Source organism: Gossypium hirsutum, chromosome D09 (genome assembly GCF_007990345.1).
Source record: "Gossypium hirsutum isolate 1008001.06 chromosome D09, Gossypium_hirsutum_v2.1, whole genome shotgun sequence".
Taxonomy (NCBI): Eukaryota; Viridiplantae; Streptophyta; class Magnoliopsida; order Malvales; family Malvaceae; genus Gossypium; species Gossypium hirsutum.
This window is the reverse complement of record NC_053445.1, coordinates 2,162,192-2,177,362: the sequence shown is the minus strand read 5'-3', so window position 1 is coordinate 2,177,362 and position 15,171 is coordinate 2,162,192. Positions and strand designations below refer to the sequence as shown.

The following is a 15,171-nucleotide window of genomic DNA, read 5'->3' as shown; positions in this document are numbered from 1 at the left end:
CCTGTTGACATTACATGATAGATGAAAAGTAAACGTGGCCACAGATCGTTTGTCTTTGTGATGGGTAACTTAATTACTATTTGATAGTAATTGACTTTTCATGAAGGTAGATGTAATGATTATCATGAGAGAAAATAGGATCATATTGGGAGAACGGATTTATCCTAATTGTTCGATTTGGTGCTCTAAGTGTAGTGTTTTCATTTATGTACACTTGTAATTTTTTCGAACAGACTGGGTAATAAAATTATTCATGAATTTCATTAATTCCCTTTGTATATTGTTCTCAAATGATTTTTGCATGCAAAGAAAAATAGAAGCAAAGATTGGCTCACTGGTTGTCTAATGTTTAAACTAATACTAAGTAATATTACGTGGTCAAATTGTAATGCGAAAATATAACTTATATTAATAGACGAACCTAAACATGTCCTTAGTCTAATTGGAAATGAGCAAATCAATTGAAAGAATAATATGCCGTTTATCAAGTCCAATTGGAAAGATGCTGTAACGACCCGGTAATCAGGGGTGTCAGAAAGTAAATCTCGAGACTCTGATCTCGTAAAACGAACTCATAAATATTTTTATTAAATATTTACGATGTTAGTTTAGTAGAGAATGAAATTTTGGATAGATAATTTGCATGAATTAAGAGTTATTAAGGTATAATGACTAAATTGCGTTAAAGTTATAAATTGAATTATAGATTAAAATAAACTAAAAGGACTAAAGTAACAAATATACATTTATTTATATGGTAGTGGACGGTCATTAATGAATGTTTATTATATATATGTTGTAATTATCATAATAATAGGAATAAATAAAATGAATCTAATACATATATATGTTATATAATAATAAAAAATAGATAGTCCTTTTAAACAAAACCAAAACCATTTTCTTTTATTTTGACATGGAAACAAATTAAAGAAAGAAAAGAAAGAGAGAAAGGAATAGACTGACGGCATCTAGGGGTTTTAAACTTTCCAACTTCAACTGGTTAGTCAATTTAGTCTGTTTTCTTGTAATTTTTATATTTTTGGAATTCTGGTATTTAGAGCTACCTGACCCATATAACAATTTTTAGTATTGTTTAAGATTTTAGATGTTATTGTTGAATAGTTTAAATACTATGGGTTAAATTAATAAATTTTTAAGTTAGAAGTAGAAAATGATTAAATTGTAGAGTTAATTGTTTATTTTGAACAATAGGACTAAATTAAGAAAAATTTGAAATTAAGAGTTAGAATTGAAAAATAGGAAGTTAAATTTAGCTTAGAGTGCTTTAGTATAAACAATTGAGGTTAAATGTGGAAATTAAAGTTAGTCTCGATTTAGGGACTAAATTAAAGAATAAACAAAATATAGTTGAAAAGTTGAAAATCTTGCGATTGAGTGGTATGTTATTAATTTATTGTAATTATTTTATTCTGTAGAAAACACCGTCCCCAAACCCTAGAGTAAGAAGGGGAAAGATAAAGTCGACGTCAAGTAGCTCGGAATATACGGTTTGTGTTTCTATAATCTGAATTAAATGACAAATTCAACTTAGAAAATGTGATTGCTATCAAAATTGAATATATGCTTATACGTGATAATGTACATATATGAAATTGAGACATTGGTTGCATTGAAAAGTGAAATGAAACTCTATTAACTGTTTTAGGCTGAGTCGAATATAGATGACATGCCATAAGATAAGAAAAGTTCAGAGATTTCTTTGACCTCGAATCGATGAGGCACTAAGTGTCAACTTATATAGCATTTGACGTAGTTATTACTTTGGATTTATTCGATGAGACATTGGGTGCCAAATTGGCGTGTTGGTTGGATCCGTGTGCATCTGAGTCCGAGTCATGTTAATATTGGAAATTAAATAATAAATTTATGTGTTTGATATTGAGGTGACAAAAATGATAAATGAATATTAGATGAGAAATAAAACATGAAATGATGAAATGAGATGTGAATTTTGAAATGAATTCAAGTATTGATCAAAGAGATGAATCATGCCATTGCATGAGTTGAAATATTCAAGTGCCATTGTCATGTACTAAAACATGGGGAATATAGTGGATGTGAATAAAGAATGAGCAAATTTATATTATTGATTTGAAACATATGATCATAACATTACTTGTTGCATTATTACATTTTATTTTTTCATGTCAAGTTTAAATTGTTTGGAGTATAGAAATACCACTAAGTTATACTCAACGTGCGGTTTTGTTTTCTGTGCTCAGGTTAGGTACCTTCAACTTATTGTCAACTCAGCATCCAGTAACAATCCCGAGCTTAAGTGTGGTGATGTTTAAATTTGTAATGGCATGTACCTAGGGGGTCCTTTGACAATGTTGTTGATGTGATGATCTTTTGGGTTCTTAATGAAATCATGGATAATTATATATATGGTTACAGTTGAGGCAATGTTGGTATGATAGCTTAACCTAATGTTTTGGTATGTATTAGTTTAAAGTTTAGTAGCTTAAGTCCGATTATGGAAAAATTTGGTATGAATGAAAGCGTTGAATGGTTGATGCTTTGCTAGTATGTTTGATGATATAGAATGTGGTACCAATGAGGGTACATTGGTTAGACATATTAGATGATTGATTTGGCCTATTTTGAGAATGTTTAATGGGGGTTTTGAATAGGTTAAATGGCTGATAATTGAGTTGTTTAGTGCTTAAGTAAGCTTGATTTGGTAAACTTGAGTTTTAAGGTACATTAGGTGCACACGGTCTGTCACATGGCAGTGTGTCACACATGGGCAATGCACACGGGCGTGTAGGATAGTCACACGCCCATGTCAAGAGCCACACGATCTGCGACATGGCCGTGTGACCCAAGTCAGTGAGTTATATGGGCAGAGACACGGCAGTGTGTCTCAGGTCAGTAAGTTACACGGGCTGGGACATGGCTGTGTGTCCCAACTTCGAAAGTCACACGGCCTGAGGCATTCCACACGGCCTGGCTACACAGTCATGTGTCTGTTTTTAGGTATTTTTGAAAATTTCCCTAAACTTTCAAAATTGTTTCAAATTAACCCATGTTTATTCATAGACTATTTTTAGGGTTCCGTAAACTTGTATTAAGGGCCATAAAAATATTTTTACCTTGATTTTGAATGAGATAACAAACCTAAACTAGGTGAAGTAGGTCATTCTACTAATATCACTGAAGGTAGTAGTAGTCGGAGTATGGTTCAATACTATGATGCTAATAATTGGAATAGTCTTGTTATGTGTCCAACTTCTAGTTTTCAAGAGGGGATAAATAGTAATAAGAGTGTAGACAGTGGAAGATCAAATTTAGCATTGAATAGCATGATACATTAATCAATTATATAAGAAACTATTATGAAAGTATTTGATTGGCATGATCTATCTCTGTATGATATATTGTTGTTAATAGTTAGCATACACCATGGCTTATGATGTTAATAAATGTTCTAATTGATTAGTAATGCTCGTGACCCTAATTTGATGACAGAGAGGGGTTAGGGGTGATGCTTTGTCTTGGGCATCAGAGCGGATGACTCCTAGAAGATCATTTGATGAGCACTTATTAAGTAGCTTTTGTAATGGTATATGATAAGCGAGAGTTCAGCCACGATACTTTAGTGGAATGACTTTGTGACTAAATAAGTTTAAAATTAATAGGTGAAAAGCCAAAACTTAATTGTAAATTATTTGAGTTCTAATTATATTTGTCCAATCGTCTCTATGCTAGCTTGAAATAACCATAAATGAATTGCATATAGAACCAATAGATAGCAATGAATGGAAATGATGAAGTAAGAGAAATAGATCACATGAATCACTATACTTAATGAATACATTTTCTCGCTAAGTGTAGAAATGACTTGAAAGTTAATTTAAGGTTCTTTGAATTATTATTTAATTAATTATAATTAAATTATTAAAATTTAAAGATGAAATTAAATTAATTAGTCATTATGAAATTTGTTGACTAAGGGAATTAAATATATATTTCGTAAAAAATTCTATTACGGTAAAGTTTTTAGACTTTAATAGAATTAGAGTTGAGTTGAGAAAAAACTATTTAATTGAGAAATTAATTAATTTAATTAATTTAATTGATTAAATAATACTTATTTTCGGTAATAGAAAATAAGTATTGGGTTGGATTAAATTATAAAGTGCTGGATTAAAAGTCTAAGAAGCACATATAATTGGATCTAATACATGAGAAACCCAAATTGGCCTTCATGAAGCATGAGGGGTGGCAACCCAAGTAGAAATTACAAGGGTGTACCGCCCCCTAGTCTAGTTGGAGTAGGATTGTATTTTCTATTTAAATATGATTATTTATCAAGGGTTTGCTTAATCAAGATTCTTGTACTTCCCTCTATAAATAGAGAGCACCGGTTGATCTTAAAAATACATATTATACATATTTGATATATCGTTATTTTGCCAGAAAGTAGTGGTTATTTATTTATTAAGAATAAATTTTATTTTCTGAGAATTATGAGTTGTACCAGTTTATAGAGAGAGAAATTATTTATTACAAAAAGTAATTAAATTATTTCTTTTCTGTGTTTTTTGTTTGTGTTGCTCGAGCCCATACTTGATGCAATTCATGCTATAAGGATGGTATAAGGATAATGGATAAGGCCTTTCGGTTGAAAGTCAATATCGACTTGAATCTCCTTCGCACAAAGCATATGTATAATGCTAGTTTAGGGTTTATTATAATAAATATCACAAATGGCTCGATTTTAAGAATTTTTTAAAACTTCTGCTGTACCAATAATAACTATTTTCTTAACTGATTTTCCAACAACTCTATAGTGAAAAAGGAAATTGAAGCCTTGGCCCAGGACAAGGCTGAGAAAGGGAGGGCCCCTGCAACATCTTAGGATTTGCAAAAGAGAAATATTATTGAAGAGAGTCCATATAAGGACTCATCTAATTCAACTAATGAATCAGAAACTCATTCAGACCCCAACTTTGTAAGGGACATACCTCTAAAAGAAATCATTGGTGGTAAGCTCATTCCAATAGGCCTAATGTGCCTATGACAACCCAATAACAGAACAAGAGACTAAAACAAGTTGGGTATGGAACGTTACAAATGAACTTATACTTAATTTTGCTAACTTAATTGCTATAAATCAGAATAATAATAAAACAAATCTAATAATGAAATTTAAAATAACAATTATAACAACCAATGCCTTATGCCATTGAATATTTACTCTCTCTAGTTTCGATCTTTGATCAAATTGTTTATTACAATGAGACGCTTAAGATTTTTAACTTAGGATTATCTAATTCGAAATCCAGACTCAAAGGACATCGTCTGGTTACTCTATAATTTATCTTAAGGCAAAGCTTTCAATGGTACCCCTTTCCTATGTGCATGACTTGAGCTGTCTGCAGACCTCAATCTCACCATTCCATTTGGCTTGGTCCCTCTTCTGAGTCCTAGATCAAACTCGTAAATCCTGTGAACATCAGCCACACTGTTGTAAGTTCAATTGAACTTAGTGAGTTCCGTCTCTAAGTAACACATAAATAAACTTCTATCGCATGAGGGTAAACAATGTAAAATAAATTAGGTTTAAATTAACTCCCTATTCACTCAATGTGAGTGTTCTTTATCAGGGTGATGAACTCCACCTGATTTTTCGAGCTACTCGGGTCGCCATGAGACCTTCCTCTGGTCAGACTCTCTCTTTTGACCATACCCTTGACATGTTGCCATATCAGTAGGTCTTATCCTCACTTCTTATCTATCTTTTCTTTCTTTCCTTCGCGGACATCCATAGTTGAACCAGTCCTTGTCAGACTTACATTTCCCACACCATGATTCTGAGAGACTCGTTGACATTTCTATAGTAGACTGATCCATGCAGCCTCGCCTACTCTAGCGGACTATTCTCTTTTCATCCTATTGGTAACAACGTTGGGATTTCTTCCAATAATCTACCTTATGCACTAGACTGACCTGGGACCTCACCTATCCTATGCGATGAACAACTTTATCATCCTAGTGGGCCATTGCTTATGACACTATACTAGTATACCATCTTATTTGCTCGTTTCTTCCTCATGACTATCCTTCTGGCTACGTACCCACAATAGAGTTTCCTTAAAGGGGAATAGTCTTGATAGACATTCTGTCCCCTGGAGAGAATGCTTATTCTGGGAATGGAATTCATGTTCCCCTTACAATATTTGCTTCTTGCATACCACTTCATTGAGCACTTCCTGATGGCTCTTGATTTTAGATCCTTGCTTACGATCCTCAAATGATTTTCTTTTCTTGCATTTCCATATTTAGGCCAGCTTCTACACGGTCTATCTTTCTCTAATTTGTGTCGAGTCTTCGCCCATGTCTTAATCTTTATCACTTCCATCATTTTGGCAGATTGTTCTAGACCCGCATGTCATTACTTACACTTTTTTATAACTCTTTTTCCCCTACGTGGTTTCTCGTACTTGGCACACTAGTCGTATACTCCTCACATGAGGTCTTGACGTACTTTCTGCATCTGTTCTATGAGGGACTCTATGGGTTACCGTAGCTAAAATATGATTTTATGCCTTTTTTCCTCGATCTTTACGTCCCATCGAACTTACCTCGTGTTTACTATCCTCGCAGACTTACTTCATGTTTACTGTTTCGGCAAAGTTTATCTGTTCTATGTTTACTATCCCAACAAACTATCTATTCTGTGTTTACTGTCCTAATGGACTTTCTTAGTGGATTCATGGAGTCTTTCATCCATGGTCTTACTCATTATACCTGGTTGTAATAGCGTCTTTCATCTATGGTCTTACACAATTTGCCTTATACTTTATATCTTGCCTCCATGGCATCTTTCATCCATGGTTTTGCGTAATATACATTTCCTGAGTACCATGCTGCCATGACGTCTTTCATCCATGACCTTACACTACGTACCACATAACTGATTGTCATATTACGTACCACATAACAAATTGCCATATTATATTTCATCTACTGCCTTGCGCCATATACCGTCGTCACGGTGTTGCCCCAAAGGACCAGTCGATACTACCGTAACGGTAAATACCATTCCATGGTCCATCTTACCCGAATCCTCCTCTCAACACCTGATTTACACCACCTAACATTGATGCTCGAACACCGCAAGGCCCGAAGCTTCGCTTGAGGCGGTAACTAATGGGTTATCTCCCCATTCCCATCCTAACTTCATCTAACCCCTTGAGGTTTCCCCACAAGCATGCAATGCATGCTCATATCATCATATTTCATGCCCATACAAACATGACATACTTAAAAAACATAAAACCTAACGACAGGTTTGGAGTCTGGAGCTCACTTGAACCTTTATCGTTCTCATAGCTTATTCTTTCTCTCGAACACCAGAGCTTCCTTTCTTCAGATAGTAGCTTACAACAAAAAATCAACTGGTTAGACTTATGCTACATCTTAAAAGTTTAAACTTTCATAAGTATGTAGAACCCCTAAAATGATTCTGAATGTCTGTAACCATATTTACCTATCTCACGTACACAGAAAGGCTAAGAACCTTACCAGCTTATTGGTTTTCCTACTTTTCCAGCTCTATCCCTCATGAAGTCTACTCCATGCAAAACCTTCCATGGCTATTCCTTGTTCGAGTTATTAAAGAAGATGAAGAACGACAGAAATGAAACAAGTCAAGAAGAAAATCATCACTGGGAGCCATCTCCTAGCTATTTATAGCCCTTTCTATTCTATTTCCCATCCTATGAGAGCCATCCATGTCTAATTATGAATTCTCCAACTAAGGAACTGACTGCTTCCATTCTAACTGAACAGAATTGGTTCTCAACTATGTCCAATTTAATTTTTAGCTTTCCCGTTTCTCCCAATATAGGCTGCCAGCTTGCGGCCTCTTTCAATTTAGTCCCTTATTCATTCTTAATTTTGGGTTTGTTGGAAACCGGGTGTTACAATCAATACCGACTGAAGCTGTAACTAGTGCAAAAATAGAGGAAGATGCCTTGTTGCAGAAGGAAGATGAGACTTTTCTCACTTCTGTTTGCTCCAAAATGTACCTCACTTTATTAAAGAATAGTTTTATCGAGGAGTAGAACATAGATGAAGGCAACAACATTGCAGGGCATGGCATAAACAATCTTGACAACAAATACCTCACTAGCTTTGTCAGCTTTGTGAATCCATATGTGAGGCAGGTGGTGCTCGAATTCTATGCCAATATTTTGAGAAGCATCACCGATGATAAGACAAATTCTACTAGAAGGTGTTTGTTTGAGGGAGATGGTATGACTTCAGTCCTGTTCTGATCAAGAAGGTGATAAAATGCTACTGTCAAAACATGGTTGACTTGGAGGAATCCTTAGACACTATTGCCTCTATTATCACCAAGAATGTCTATCTCATCTGGCTCGAGAAGAGGAACATTCAAGCCTTATCCTTGACTATTGTCTATGCAGCATTGTTTGGCATTGCCATAATGAATTTGTTGCCCAATAGCCAAAGGGATGTAGTGAGCAAGAAGGCAACAATGCTTATAAAAAAATTTGTTGAGATGGTGAAGTTTGACCTAGCTTAGTTGGATTATGATGAAGTGGTCTAACATGCTGAAATTGTCCACACTATGTACTTTTTACCCTATCCATCTATTATATTTCAAGTACTTATTTCTCAAAATTCAGACTTGAAAGAGCCACCAAACAAACTTAGAGAGTTGTTGTTAAGCTCAAATTCTCCCAAAAGCGGCTTGAGGGTAAGCACATCTCAACTAATCCAACTGATCAACTTGTTGAGGAAGAAGATAAACCTAAAGTTGAAGCACTTGAAGTGAATGCCCACTTCTGCGAGCACTTTGAGCAATATTGTTGATATCTTTCTTCTTCTATTGACTCACATAATCGAGTCATTGCCAAGCTTCGATCTGAGATAAAAGTTATCTAACAAATTAACGACTAAGAGATTGCCTTATACAATGATCTTTTCATTCACCCTAGGTAGTAAATTTCTTGCCCATCCCTTTCGGTTTGCAAAGGTGTTCCCATGCCATCATCGACCAACCTCAACCCTTTGTCTTTGGCCCACATGAAACTACACCATTAGTCACTAAGTTATGGGTAAATTTTCATTTTAGTCACTTAACTAAAATACATTATAATTTGGTCATTGAACTATTCAAAAGTTTTCATTTAAGTCATCGAGCTATTAAAATTAATGCTATAAGGCTTTATTTGTCCGCACTAACTGCACCAATTGAAAACTCTCTTCTTCTTTCTCTTCTATAGTTCATTTTTTTTTCATGAAACAAATTTAGATTTCAAGAATTAGTGAACCAAAATCTAAACAACTTTTTCTTTGATTTTCGACAATGACCACCAAGTTGACTCGAATCTAAGGTATGTTCTTCTACTTGCCAATGAATACTGATCCACCGTACAGATCGTTGAATCACCGCTTGGAACTCGCTGGCGGAACTTTAAAAAAAAATATTAACAACCCAATAACATAAATAATTTTTTTTGAATAGTTCAGTGACCAAATTATAATTTGTTTTATTTAAAGTGGCCAATAAGAAAACTTACTCATATTTTAATGGCTAAAGGTATAATGGTATACTTTACCCAAAAATTTTCAACTCCAACTAGACTATATATACAGATATATAAACTTATATGCTAGCTAACAAATGATCCAAAGCTTTTCTTTTTGTATTTTACTGAACTTGAAACATATTACAGATTTTAACTCAGCCTATACATATACCATCTTACTTTTTGAAGTTTTTACCAAGAAAATCAGTAAAATAATTTACTAACAAATTTTACTTGCTGCATTGCAACAAATCAAAAACAAATTTTATGGATAAAACTAAAAAAAAAAAAAAAGAAGAGGGGAAATTAAAGTAAAAATGACTAACTTCAGAACAATTTGGAAGTGCCCATAAGTGCTCTTCCATATGCCACAGGTAGTGAAGCAAATTTCTTTACTTTCCCTACATACGCTCTTTTGCTGAAATTGTTATAATCATTTTCTTCAATGACGTCTAATATCTGTCGATACAGCAACAATGATGCCCACACCGGCCATCTGCTTGCCGCATTTAGCTCGGAAACACCCTTTTCTGCCTCGTCGAAGAACATCCTCGCTCGTTTTATCTGATCTTTCATGAAGTTCCTCCACTTATCCGTTACTTGTCCACGAAATATGTCATCGTCCGACAGTCCGAACTGTGCCAGTTCATCTTGGGGTAGATATATTCTTCCTCTCCTAGCACTAGGGAAATATACAAACTATGAGAAAACACTAAAAGGAGTTCATCAGAAAGTGAAAATTATAAAAAGTTCAGCGACCATTGGACTTACTCTTCACCAACATCTCTAAGTATATTAGTAAGTTGATTAGCAATTCCGAGGGCTAATGCGGCATTATAGACACTCTCCACCGATGCTTTTGATTCAGGTGCAATCCCCATTACCGGAACACTCATTAGTCCAACTGTCCCGGCAACGTAGTAGCAGTAAAGATAGAGCTCATCAAAATTCATATATCTGGACTTCCTTAAATCTAATCTCATTCCTTCTATCATGTCCTTGAATGGCTGAAACAAAGAAAATCCATGTTTGATTCACAAAGATCATGCAAAATATCAAGGTCTTTAACTCTATAAAATGTAGCAAACCTGTATATCTACAGGGTACTTTGAGACAGTATCGGATAAAGCGGCATCGAGCATATCATAAGGTCGACCTTCGAAAAGATCATCTAATCTTTTCTCCCATCGGTCAAGTGCCCTTGGTGTAATATGTGAAGCATTAGGTCCATCCACAAGCTCATCTGTTCTCCTACACCAAACTGCATACCAGAGGACTAAAAATTTAATATCCAACTGTGAAAACATTCAGCAATGATACTCAAATTCAGACCCTATTATCGAATTCTACATAAATTTTTTAATGTACTTGGAAAGTTATATCCCCCTACTCATATCTGAAAAGTGTTGAACAAAGAGCCAAAGCAGTATAGGACACAACCAAACTTTCATCAATGAAGCAGCCTAAGAATAGGAGAAGTTACGAATCCAAGGCTTGCTCAATGCCGCGGCACCCTGCACCGATTGCACTAAAGCGCAGGTCCGACTTCAATTATTTTTACAGTATTTATCATCCTAAATGTTAGAACTAAAGCTACAGGACATTGCATTACAGTTTAACCTTGAAAGGCATGAAAGCAATCAGATGATTTAAAACAGTGAGTTTGCCAACGGATAGAACACAACTAAAATCAGTGAACTGAAACCATACATACCGTAAATCGCCCACACAGCTCTCCGACGCTCTGGTGTCATAAGTAATGTACCTGGAAAGAAATAACATACAGTCATTTCCATGTTCTTCTTATCATAAATTAAAAATCTTTTTGAGTATTTTGATCAAACAAAGTACTAATACTACTTAAAAACAAACCATTATTTGTTCAATTGGAACCTTATTACAAATGTTAGCAATTAAAATTCTTTCTAAGGTATTATTGAGGATGGCAAATATGGAATTTTCATTCAAGTTTTCTCACCCTTTTCTCGGTAGCCAAACAGCCTAATCCTAAAGAATATATTAGAAAAACAAAAAAAAAATTACAGGGAATCAATAATTAAATAAAACAAGGGTCAAATCGACCCCATGTGCAAGAACTTGTAAAAAAAATATAATAATATTCTAATCATACACCCAATTATCAAAATCAAGATCTAAATACTTTTGAAATGGACAGACCCCAACAAGGAAAAAAAAAGGGAAACCAGAAAATATTAAAAAGAAAAGGATGAAGAACAAAGTACCCAAATAGAAAGTCTTAGCATATTCAGCACATACTTCACCACACCGACCATAAGCTTCATTCAAAAGATCCCAATCAGTGAATCCATCAGTTTCAGTTCTTGTTCCTAAATCCAAAGGTTTTTTCCCCCTTTGTTCTTTAACCAAAGCAGCTTGCTTTAAAACCACATCATAAACCTTCTCTTCTGAAGATCGTGCTGGGTTAGCCACTGCACTTGAAATAGCTGAAACCCCAGTAGAAAACTTCACCTTTTGATGTACCCTACACCTTTTATGCTTCCCACTCCTTGGTATCAAGCTAAGTAAAGCTGTGGCATTCCCTTTGGGACATACCACCCAAAGAAGAACACCAGCCATGGTTAAAAAAAAGAAGAAAGAAACACCCAAAGTATGTTGTCTTTATGAAACAGTGTGGAACCACTTAGCTCAGAGAAAAAAATTGGGTGAAGATAAGTTGTGAGAGATGATAATAAAAACCAGCGAATGGCAATGAGAATTTGAAGCTAAAATGTCCACCACTTTTTCTTTTCTTGTTTTTTTTTTTCCTTTCTAATCTTTAAATGCTTCCAAGGACACAGGATATACCACGTCGTCTTCTTACAAAAAGGGGAAAAGGGAGTCTCTCACATAAAGCTAAAGCTTATTTTCTGGAATATGCCCCATCACTCTGTTATCTCACACGTATTTTTGTGGACACCATTGCTTCATATATTTACCGAATTCAAGCCACATCTTAGAAGTGGCAATTGGCCGGATTTGGCTTTTCTGGTTCGGTTTTTTTTAGTGTGTGATGCATTTGTATATGTGATGTATGGCAAGGTATTATAAATGCATTTGTTTGGTAGGATTAATAAGGAGATAAAAGCTCATTTATTAAAAAAATAGATAAATTAGTTTTTTATATTAAATTAAAAAATATTTTTTTTATTAAAAATTTTATCTATTTTTACGGTTAAAAAATAATCTACGTCAATTTTTAACAAGACAAATAGATTGAATTTTTAACACAAAAATTAATTTACTTTTTAGATATAACATACAAAAATTAATTAATTTATTTTTAATAAAACGAGCAAAACATAATCCAACTTACTGTACAAAAATTTTATGGTAACCTATTTATTACCTATTTAATATTTAACATTTAAATTTGTTTTAATTTAAAGGACGTTGTCAAATAGTTTGACAGATAAAAAAAAAAGTGATATCCAAATTTTAATATTAAAAAAAAAGAGTAAAGTATTAAAAAATATTTTATGGGTATAAAATATGGGTATGTAGCATTATCCGAAGTAGAAATTTGAAAAGGTAGAATTATTGGGGAGAAGCTTGATGGTTGGGCCAGCCATTGCCATAAATGCATTTGATAATATTGTTTACTCAAATAGTGAATGCATAATGTAGAGTTGACTCATTTTGTAAATTATTCCACTGTAACTTCAAATGGTGTACATTGCAAAATGGCCACTACCTCCTCCTTTTAGGAAAAATAAAAAGCACTCGGATTGGCTCATGACTGCCGTCAAGCAACTTTTTAAGTTTTTTTGTTTTATATATATATATATATATTAGAAGTTATTTAATTTTTTTATTTTTTAATATTATTTAATAATATGAGAATAGCTTTTTTGGAGGGATAACTTGACACATATGAATGTTAGAGTTTTGGGTGTTTGTTAATTTTTCTAAGCTTTCCACACCCTTTTAGCATAAGGGTAATTATCATGACATGATTTGGAGTATCTTGATACATATTTGTGTCAAGTTCATTGTAATATATTTAAAATTTTAACATAACAAATTATTTTAATTTTGAAATTGTTGAGGATAACATTAACCCTAAAAATGACATATAAGGGTGTCAAGTTTTAAATAATAATTAAAAAATAGATAATGTAATTGATAAGGGCAGCAAATGAATTGATTTCAAGTTGTTGAAATGTTTAGAATCAAATCTAAAAAATCAAACAAACAAACTATTAGAAAGAATGAAAATAAAACATATTTGAAAATAAAGAGATTGAAACAAGAGGAGACAACTTTTGGCCAATGTTTGACAAATTTTGGAAGGAGATAAGTCGAATCTTGTTCTAAAAAAAGATGAGGCCAAATTTGATTTCTTAAATCTAAAATTGAAAGATAAATGAGTTAGGAACAATTTAAGAATAAATAAAGAGAGATGAAAACTGGAAGAATGATAAAAATGATGATGGCGTGATGAGGAAGAAGGATATCTAATGAAACCTCTTGAAGAACAAGCTTCAATAAACTCCATTAATGGTTTTAATCGACCCTACAAGTTAGATAACCTAGCAAAGGTGAAGAACTCCCACCATCAATCTTAAAGAAGATTGGGTTGAAAACTATTTTAAAACAAACAAGAAAAGATTTATTGTAGAGGAAAAGAACTCAAAGAGTACTTTTATTCAAATGAAAGTTGGGTGTCCTGTATGGTTGGCCGCTACCCCTTTTTACGCAAGAAGGGAGCTGAAAAAAAAAGGAGAAACAAATCCCTCAAAAATGTGGATGGCTAAGAAAAACAAATCCTTAAAAACTCGCCTAAAAATGTGGGCAGCTAAGAAAGGTTACTTTTTTTTTTCTTAAGAAACTTAAAAGAGGAAAGAAAAGACTAAGTGAATTTGGCCAACTTTATGGGAGTTATGCATGGACCAAATTTACAAGGAAACAAATTAATTTGGACTTAAAAATAAACTTCCTAATTAGGTCATTGACAGATTAGGCCAAAAATAAAAACAACTAAGACTTCAAGTGATCCAAATAGGATTCAAATGCTCTGATCTTTAAGGGAGTGTGCATTTAGGTTGCTCACTTCAATACTTCAACTTTCCCTAGCTTAAAAATATCTTCCAATTTGGTTCAAATTCTAGTGTAACACCCCCATACCTAACCCAATTGTAATAAGATAATTACAGATCATTTTATCAATGTAATAAGATCATTTTACACTTATAATAGAAATTAAACTCATATCGAAATGATATTCGGGCTTAAATTAGCTCATTCGATCTCCCATAGTTGATCAAAGACTAAATTGTAAAATTTCAAAACATCTAGACTGACATTGCGACATCGAGAGCTCAAATTTCATTTCTTTTATGAAATCTTTCATTCGTATAAATCCATTCTCAACTCTTAACATCATAAATTTATACTAAAATACTATACTTATACCTTGAACTAATCCTATGTACATGCCATGTTCTATACCAATATATATTTATATCTTACCACTTGCCTTTCGACCCCTGTTGATGTGATACGATTTGTCAGAGTTGTCACCTCAAATACCTCGAGTCTAAAGCTTATTTCCAATCCTTCA

General features: G+C 33.6%; 1 protein-coding gene across 1 annotated transcript; it reads right to left on the bottom strand.

The window, feature by feature from the left end:
• Positions 1-9,686: 9,686 nt before the first annotated feature.
• LOC121221084 (phytoene synthase 2, chloroplastic) lies at positions 9,687-12,624 on the bottom strand. Its single transcript, XM_041101553.1, has 5 exons — positions 11,834-12,624; positions 11,305-11,355; positions 10,679-10,851; positions 10,362-10,597; positions 9,687-10,272 (listed from the first exon to the last, which is right to left on the bottom strand). The coding sequence occupies exons 1-5, from the start codon at positions 12,186-12,188 to the stop codon at positions 9,918-9,920; spliced, it is 1,170 nt and encodes a 389-aa protein (XP_040957487.1). The 5' UTR covers positions 12,189-12,624; the 3' UTR covers positions 9,687-9,917.
• Positions 12,625-15,171: the final 2,547 nt, after the last annotated feature.